The sequence below is a fragment of the Plecotus auritus genome (assembly GCF_963455305.1).
Source record: "Plecotus auritus genome assembly, chromosome: 3".
Taxonomy (NCBI): Eukaryota; Metazoa; Chordata; class Mammalia; order Chiroptera; family Vespertilionidae; genus Plecotus; species Plecotus auritus.
In genome coordinates this window covers 26,142,991-26,152,474 of record NC_137772.1, presented here as the reverse complement: position 1 = coordinate 26,152,474, position 9,484 = coordinate 26,142,991, and the positions used below count along the sequence as shown (strand labels likewise).

Here is a 9,484-nt window from a genome sequence, read left to right as displayed (position 1 = left end):
CTAACCCTTGGCCCTAATCCAAAACCCATCATCGATACTTCCTCCTGGTGATGACAGTGTTTCCACACACTTAGGAGGAGAATATCCCGAATCACAGTGGCAATTCAAGTTAGTATTGCAAACCTAAAAACAAAACCAAATGAAGAATAAGAATACTAAATGTGCAACAAGAAATTAAATGCAATATTAGTCATTATTCTTCAATGCACATCGTGAAAGTATTATAATTTAGCATATTAGAGGAAGTGTTTATTTTAATGTGGAAATAATTTCTAAAATAAAATTTTTCAAAATAAATGCCCATGCAATATCTTTTCATAAAACAGAGATTTCCTATTAATTGTCTCTTGTATTTTAAAATACAAGTAGATACCATTTTTAGCACCGCTGAAATATCTTATTCTAGAAATTATGAAGCTAGATGTTATAAAATTGTGGAAGCTTAAATTTATTATGAATTGTGTTAGATTAAATAAAAGCTGTGAGAAGGGCAAACATTTACCAAAAATATTATGGACAAACTCAAGGGAGAATTTGCTTAAACAGACACAAATATAAAAAGGAGCTGGTACATGAATTGAAAGAAGGGTCAGAAGTAGACAAGGGAATCTAGAAGTAGGTGCATGCAAAAATTCAATTAAAATTAAATAAATAAGGAAAGAAACAGAAAAGAAATGTAAACAATAGGACATTTAAGTTATTTGGGAGAAAATTTTCAATCAGGACACATAAAAAGGTCACTTTTTTCATGAATTATTACAGTATAAAATATGAAGGATCAATATGACAGAAAACACTAGTCACAAATTTAAAACCAAAGGCATGCTTGGAAACCTTCCAAAGTTTTCAAAACTTCTATAACCCAATAGGTAATGTCACAATGGATGGGAAAATAGAAATGCAAATGGTAAATATGAGTATACATACAGAGTAAAGAACTGTATCATTGATTATTAAACAAATGCAAATTTACAATGGATTTACCATGTTAGAAGAGATTGAAAAACTGATAAACTGGTGTGGCCAGAATTAGAGGAAATGCACCTTTTTGTACATGATAAGTGGAAGCAAAAACTGGTACACTGTTTCTTGAAGACAATATAATATTACTGAAAAGTTTAATGGGGCATACATCTGACCCATCAGATATTATTGATAACAACTTAAGAAATCAGATAAACATGCAAAAATGAATGTACAACAATGTTCATTGAACCACTATTTATAATAGTTAAGTTAAAATTAGCAATATACCAAAGTCCAGTAGTGAATGACTTCAAATATATTGTGGAACAGACATACAAACAACAAATTGAAGCCATTAAAGTGCATAAAAGATTGGAATACACAAAAAAATCCTGCTCTCACTCAAAAAATATTAGACTATTAGAGGCCCAGTGCACAGATTCATGCACATTGAAAGAAAATTAATTAGAAGAAATATTTTAGAGGCCAGGGAGGGACCGCAGGAGGGCTCTAGGGAGTGTCTGCCTAGCCTTGCCCAGTCCTGAACAGCCAGACCCCAGCAGCAAGCTACCCACCGGTTGGAGCGTCTGCCTCCTGGTGGTCAGTGCACATCATAGTGACTGGCTGATTGGTCAAACGAACAGTTGGACACTTACCATATTAAGCTTTTATTATATAGGATAAATATTATGTGTAATAAAAATATATTGTGCATATATATTATAACATACACTCAATTATGAACAATTTTATATGTATATATAATTGTATATATGTTATCTTTAATAAATCTATTTCCAAAATTTTACAATCTTGATCTAACATTATAATAACACATTATGCTTTATATAGCATTTTGTACAGAGTTCAAAGCTTACTAACGCAGGAGACCTAGAAAAATCTGATTAAACACATAATTCATGTACATATGCATACAAAATGAAAATGGATTTTCTAATTTGACTGCAATTTTCCATAAGAAATTTCCACATCAAATAATTGTGAATCTCACTGTTATTCTGGAAATGCTATTGACATGAATTTTAGAAATAACTATACATAAAAATATTGTAGTCATTACTTACACCATGTCCATTGCACAGTTCTGAAGCATTACAGGATGCTAGGTCTTTGTGATCACTAACATAATTGCAATGTCCAGAAAGACAAAACTAAAATTTTAAAAACAGGCATCAACAATGAAAATCAGGAAATGCAGAGTTAAACAATTGTTCTTGATACAAAACCATGCACAAAATTTATATATACAGGAGAGGGCAAAAGTAGGTTTACAGTGGAAAAAAGACATGCGAGTTATGATTATTTACATTATTTACACACTCCTGTACTCTACTTTGTTTTGCGTACACACAACTGTAAACCTGCATAGGCCCACCACAGTCTTTATAAAACATGTGAATCTACACTAATAAAAGAGAAACATGCAAATTGACCACCACTCCGCTAACGCCCACCAGCCAATCAGGAGGGAATATGCAATTACAAAGACAAAGATGGCAGCCACCCAGCTGCTCCAGGTGCAGAATGGCCGGGCAAGGCAGGACACCTGCTATGAGAGGGAGGGCGGGGGGCAAAGGGATCTACAGGAGCAGCACTCCGGCCACAGCGAAGACTAAGACTGCAGGCTACGGAGTCTGCAGCGAAGACGAAGATGGCAGACTCTGGCCTGAGTCTGCAGCAAAGGCGGGACACTCGGCTGGAGTGAAGGCCTGGGTTCCGAGTGCTGGAGGAAAACTGGTGCTGGAAGCTAAGGGAGGAAGGCCTATTGCACGAATCTCTTAATGCAATGGGCCTCTAGTCCTGTTAAATAATAGTGGTGAAAGTGGACATCATTGTCTTGTTCATGATCTTAAGGGAAATGCTTTTAGTTTTAGCCCATGAGGTTGGTTGTATCATTTTTATACATGGTCTTTATTATGTTGAGATATGATCCCTCTATCCCCACTATTGAGAGTTTTTATCTTAAATGTGTGCTAGATTTTATCGAATGCTTTTTCTGCATCTATTGATATGATCATGTGATTTTTAGTTTTCATTTTGTTTATGTGATGTATCTTACTGATATATATATATATATATATATATATACATATATATATATATATATATACACACACATATAGTACCAACCTTGCATCCCTGGAATAAATCACACTTGATCAGGTCTATGATTTTTTTAATGTATTGCTGAATCCGATTTGCTCAACATAGTATTGGATGTCCCAGTCATAATGATCAGCCAAGAAGAAAAAATAAAGGCATCCAAATTGGAAAGAAGGAAGTAAAACTGTCAGTGTATGCATTAGACATGTCACTGTAATATATAGGAAACCCTAAAGACTCCACCAAAACACTACTAGATCTAATAAATGAAATCGGCAAAGCTGCAGGATACAAAATCAACACACAGAGATCCATGGCATTTTTATACCCCAATAATAAACTGTCAAAACGATAAACTAAGAAAACAACCACATTTATTATTGCATAAAAAAATACCAAGGTAACCTAGGAATGAATTTTACCTAGGAAGGAAGTAAAAGGTCTCTACTCAGGGAACTATATGACGTTGAAGAAAGAAATTAAGGAAGATACAAACAAGTGCAAACATAGTCCATATTCATGGATTGGAAGAATTAACATCATTAAAATGCCCATACTACCCAAATCAATCTATAGATTCAACATAATTCCTATAAAATACCAATGACATATATCACATAACTAGAAAAAAAATATTTTAAAATTCTTTCTGGAACCAAAAAGACACCAAATAGCCACAGGAATCTTGAAAAAGAAATATAAACTTAAAGGGATCCCAATACAGCTATCAAAATATACTACAAGGCCATTGTAATCAAAATAGCCTAGAATTGGCATAAGAACAGACATATAGACCAATGGAACACAACAGAGAACCTGGAAATCAACCCACAACTTCATGGTTGATTTATATTTGACCAAGGAGGCAAGATCATACAATAGAATATAGATATTCTCTTCAATAAATGCTGTTGGGAAAATTGGATAGGTACATGAAAAAAAGAAACTAAAGTCCAGGAAGGGGAACCTAAGGGGAGGGGGATGGAGGTGGATAAAGGTTAGGGGGAGGGAGACTCCTGCAATAATGTCAACAATAAAAAAATTTCATAAAAACACCATGTGAACCTGGATTTTATGACATCTAATCAATCAATAAAGTAACTTAGTATTTGATAGAAAATGAAATATTGAGAATTAGATACTATCTTCCCTTGAGGGAGCAGAGCTGTTAGTTTATTGATACTAATTGGCATAAACACAAAAATAGTCAACTTGTACTGATCGTTTGTAATGTGGTAGGATCTGTCTTAGCACTTTCTATGTATATTCCTATGCATTCATATTGACCCTGTGAACGGGATATTTTCATCCTTATCATATTTGACAAGAATTAATTTTACACTATTAAGATCATGCCATGAATTATTGGGTAGGCCAATATTCAGTGCAATAAGAATTTTACTCACAGATTCTAGTGATCAGTGCTAAATACAGTATTCTTGTAAATTTTACAATTTTTCCAACTTTAGTAACAATAACCCTTGTCTTTCACATTAGCGATGTGACCTTGAGCAACTTACTTATCTCTCCATACCTCAGTTTATCCATCTTGAAATTTAAAATAGTAATTATATCCAAGTGAATAAAAAATATACATAAAGGTCATGAGAATGAAACAATTTGATACACATAAACAAAAGCAATGTATGACACATAGTAAGTGATCACTAAATACAAGTTTTACTTTAATTATTTATTTATTTAACCTGATTTTCGTGCAGACTTTATGTTAATATTTCTCTATCCAAATTTAATTTAATTTAATTTGAATACATATGGGGCACCTTCTCAAATTATCTGCTGGCTTTTATCAAGTTATCAGATAAACTATTTAATATATGATTAATAGTCTAAAACATTAATTATCACCTATTACCATTGGCATAAAAGGGGGAAAAAAAGGATCAGCTTGTTCATTAATATAAATTGCTCTAATGAAACCAGCAGGAATAATAAAATGTTGGACAAACCAGTGTTACCTGTCCACAAACTAGTATTTTCATTCTATGCTCTGTAAATATTGTCACTGAGGCAATAATAAACTAGTCATACTTCACTGGGTTGTTTTTAAAGGGTAAATAATCCAGAAAATGTTAAGACCAAGGCTTAACAGATCATTTTGTAGTTGGCTCTTTTGTAAGGGAAAAAAAAAAGAGCAAGAGACACCATAAAAGAAAACTCTGGTCAATGGCTGGGATGATGTTTTGAATATAAACTGGCACATAAGGCTTCCTTCTCTCAAAGAGACACAAAGAGTATCTCAGAAATAGTCACAGCACAGTTAAAAAAAATACCTAATATAACTAAAACCATATTTCCTAGGGGACATGTCTCTTTATGTAAGCATATTTTCTTATAGTCCTGTGTATTCAAATGGATAAAAAACAGTTAATAACAGTTAATATTATTTATTAATTGATTAGCAACATTTACATACCACAAACATAATCTTTTTGAAATTTCAAAGGCATGTATGTGCTGAGATGTTTTTTATCTCCTCTAGAATAGCCATGTGGCTATGATCATTTTGATAAACCATACTCCTGTTCTATATCTTATCAATATAAAATTCAAAGACACTTTGAATCACAACCCATATTAAGCAAAGTTGCATTCTGGAATACCAAATGCCTAACTCCATGCAGTATATTGTTCACTTAGAATTACAGTATTAAATTTAAGAATGTTTTATTTAGAACTAGAGACCCGGTGCATGGAATTCGTACACAGGGGACTGTGTCCCTCAGCTCAGCCTGCACCCTCTCCAATCTGGGACCCCTCGAGGGATGTCCGACTGCAGTCAGACATCCCTCTCACAATCCAGGACTGCTCACCTGCCTGCCTTCCTGATTGCCCCTAACCACTTCTGCCTGCCAGCCTGATCACCCCCTAAACACTCCCCTGCCAGCCTGATTGATGTCTAACTGCTCCCCTGCCAGCTTGTTTGCCCCTAACTGCCCTCCCCTACAGGCCTGGGTCCCCCCTACTGCCCTTCCCTGTAGGCCCAATCGCCCCCAACTTCCCTCCCCTGACAGCCTGGTCACCCCTAACTGCCCTCCCCTGCAGGCTTGATCACCCCCAACTGTCCTCCTTTGCAGGCCTAGTCCCTTCCAATTACCCTCCCCTGCTGGCCAACTTGTGGCAGCCATCTTGTGTCCACATGAGGGCAGCCATCTTTGACCACATGGGGGCAGCCATCTTTTGTGTTGGAGTGATGGTCAATTTGCACATTACTTTTATTAGATAGGATTATTAGATAGGATAGAGGCCTGGTGCACGGGTGGGGGCCAGCTGGTTTGCCCTGAAGGATGTCCCAGATCAGGGTGGGGGTTCCCTTGGGGCATGGGGTGGCCTGGATGAGGGGCCTGTGGTGGTTTGCAGGCTGGCCACGCCCCCTGGTGACCCAAGCGGAGGCCCTGGTATCTGGGATTTATTTATCTTCTATAATTGAAACTTTGTAGCCTTTAGTGGAGGCCAGGACAGGCCAGGAACTTGGCTTCCTCCATCGCCAGGGAAACCCAAGCCTCCTGCTCACTCCGTGGCCACAGCCATTTTTGTTGGGATTTATTTATCTTCTATAATTGAAACTTTGTAGCCTTGAGTGGAGTCCACGGCTGGCCAGGGTGTGCAGAAAGCTTGGCTTCCTCCATTGCTGGGGAAACCCAAGCCTCCTACTCGCTCTGTGGCCGCAGCCATCTTGGTTGGGTTAATTTGCATACTCGCTCCTGATTAGCTTGTGGGCATGGTTTGTGGATGTAGCAGACTGGTTGTTTATTTGCATATTATTCTTTTATTATATAGGATTTTTATTTTATAAAAAGGGAGAGATACATTTCTTCATGTCAATAAATAAGAAATAACATCTCTCTCTGTTTGTATTGATCGATCAATCAATCAATCAAGATACACAGAAACATCATCTATAGTAACAAAAGGGTAATATGCTAATTAGACCAGACATCTACCGGACATCCTTCTGGACAAAGCCACAGTGGTGGGGGCCAAGGCAGAGGCAGTTAGGGGAGATCAGGCCAACAGAGGAGAGCAGTTAGGGGTGACCAGGCCAGCAGGAGAGAGCAGTTAAGAGATGGCCAGGCCAGCAGGGGACCAGTTAGGGGGCAATCAGGCCAGCAAGCAGAGGAAGTTAAGGGTGATCAGGCTAGCAGGGGAGCAGTTAGGGGGTGACCAGGCCAGCAGGGGTTAGTTAGGGGGCAACCAGGCTGGCAAGGGGTCAGTTAGGCAGTAACCAGACCAGCAGGGGACCAGTTAGGGGGCAATCAGGCCAGCAGGGGACCAGTTAGGGGGCGACCAGGCCAGCAGGGGAGTAGTTAGGGGGCTGCCAGGCTGGCAGGGGGGCAGTTAGAGGGTGGCCAGGCTGGCAGGAGGCATTTAGGGGGCGGCCAGGCCAGCAGGGGGCAGTTAGGGAGTGACCAGGCTGGCATGGCAGCAGTTAGGGGGTGGCCAGGACAGCAGGGGGGCAGTTAGGGGGCAACCAGGCCAGCAGGGGGGTAGTTAGGGGGCTTCCAGGCTGGCAGGGGGGCAGTTAGAGGGTGGCCAGGCTGGCAGGGGGCATTTAGGGGGCGGCCAGGCCAGCAGGGGGCAGTTAGGGAGTGACCAGGCTGGCATGGCAGCAGTTACGGGGAGGCCAGGACAGCAGGGGGGCAGTTAGGGGGCGACCAGGCCAGCAGGGGGGTAGTTAGGGGGCTGCCAGGCTGGCAGGGGGGCAGTTAGAGGGTGGCCAGGCTGGCAGGGGGCATTTAGGGGGCGGCCAGGCCAGCAGGGGGCAGTTAGGGAGTGACCAGGCTGGCATGGAAGCAGTTAGAGGGTGGCCAGGACAGCAGGGGGGCAGTTAGGGGGCGACCAGGACAGTAGGAGGCAGTTAGGGGTTACCATGCTGGCAGGGGTGCAGTTAGAGGGCAGCCAGGCCGGCAGGCGGGCAGTTAGGGGGCTGCCAGGCTGGCAGGGGACCAGTTAGGGGGAGACCAGGCCGGCAAGCAGAGGCAGTTAGGGGCAATCAGGCATGCAGGCAGGCGAGCTGTTAGGAGCCAGCGGTCCCAGATTGTGAGAGGGATGTCCAACTGCCAGGTTAGGCCCCATCCCTGTGGGCGCCCCCGAGGGGTCCCAGATTGGAGAGGGTGCAAGCTTGGCTGAAGGACCTCTGCCATGCACAAATTTCCTGCACTGGGTTTCTAGTCTATATATATAAAAAGCCAGAGACCATAATGACGTCACAATCATAATGACCTAACAACCATTCTCTATGACACCCACTGAGGCCAGAGAACCCAAACCTATTTGGGGGGTGGGGCTGGCCTGCCAACCCCCCCTGTGGCCCCTCACCCAGGCTGCCCCAACCCCAGCAGGGACCCCCCCCCCACCGATTGGGGCCCCTATCAGGGAAGGCCCCCACCTGTGCATTAGGCCTCTATCCTATCTAATAAAGAGGGAATATGCTAATTGACCATCACTCCATCACAAAGATGGCTACACCCACAGCTGAGGCCAAGTTCCCATAAGGAGCCTTAAAGAGTAATCAGCAGGGACCTGAGGCTACACCCTCCGCCACCCCCATGGGGCTTGACAGGGGACCTCAGGCCGTGTCCCCCACCCAGCAGGGCTTGACAGGGGACTTCAGGCCATGCCTCCCACCTTGGCACCAGGCTGGGGGACCTCAGGCCATGCCCCCTGCCCAGCAGGGCTTGATGGGGGACCTCAAGGTGTGCTTCCCGTCCTGGTGCTGGGCTAGGGGACCTCAGGCTGCTCCCCCTGCCCCAGTGCCAGGCCAGTGGACCTCAGGCCACACTCCTCACCCCAGCACCAGGCCAGGGGACCTGAGGCTGCACCCTCTTGCCTGGTGGGGCTTAACAGGAGACCTCAGGCCGTGCTCCCCACCCAGTGGGGCTTGACAGGGGACCTCAAGGTGCACCCCCAGTGCTGGGTCATGGGAACTCAGGCCGCACCCCCAACCAACAGGGCTTGACAGGGGACCTGAGGCTGCACCCCCATGCTGGTGGGGCTTGACAGGGGATCTGAGGCTATGCCCCCTTCCCAGTGCTGGGCCAGGGGACCTGGGCTATGTCCCCTGCCCGGAGGGGCTTGACAAGGGTGGGACTGACCAGGTCTGGATCTAGCCCAATGGGGGATGGGCAGCCGGGTCTGGATCTCACGCGATTTTGAGGCTCATGTGGTTGGGTGGGGACTTGACTCTGGGTCCCGTGGTGTGGCCTAGACTCTGATAGGAAGAAGGTTTTCATATACATTTTACTAATTTTCTTTCATCTCTGACACTTCTATTATAGAGAAAGGGCAAATAGCAATATTAAATTATTTCCTCTAATTAATCCCCTTTTAATGTGCACAAATTTCATGCACCGGGCCACTAGTAGAAATATAA

At 42.8% G+C, this 9,484-nt stretch overlaps 1 protein-coding gene across 1 annotated transcript in view; it reads right to left on the bottom strand.

The window, feature by feature from the left end:
* Positions 1-9,484, bottom strand: part of LOC308243474 (A disintegrin and metallopeptidase domain 3-like) — a gene marked incomplete at both ends in the record, with an annotated part of 133,817 nt that continues 124,333 nt past the window's right edge. The window contains 2 exons of the mRNA XM_080659019.1: positions 1-123; positions 2,052-2,138. Coding sequence (XP_080515145.1) covers positions 1-123; positions 2,052-2,138 — 210 coding nt within the window. The remainder of the gene's footprint in view (positions 124-2,051; positions 2,139-9,484) is intronic.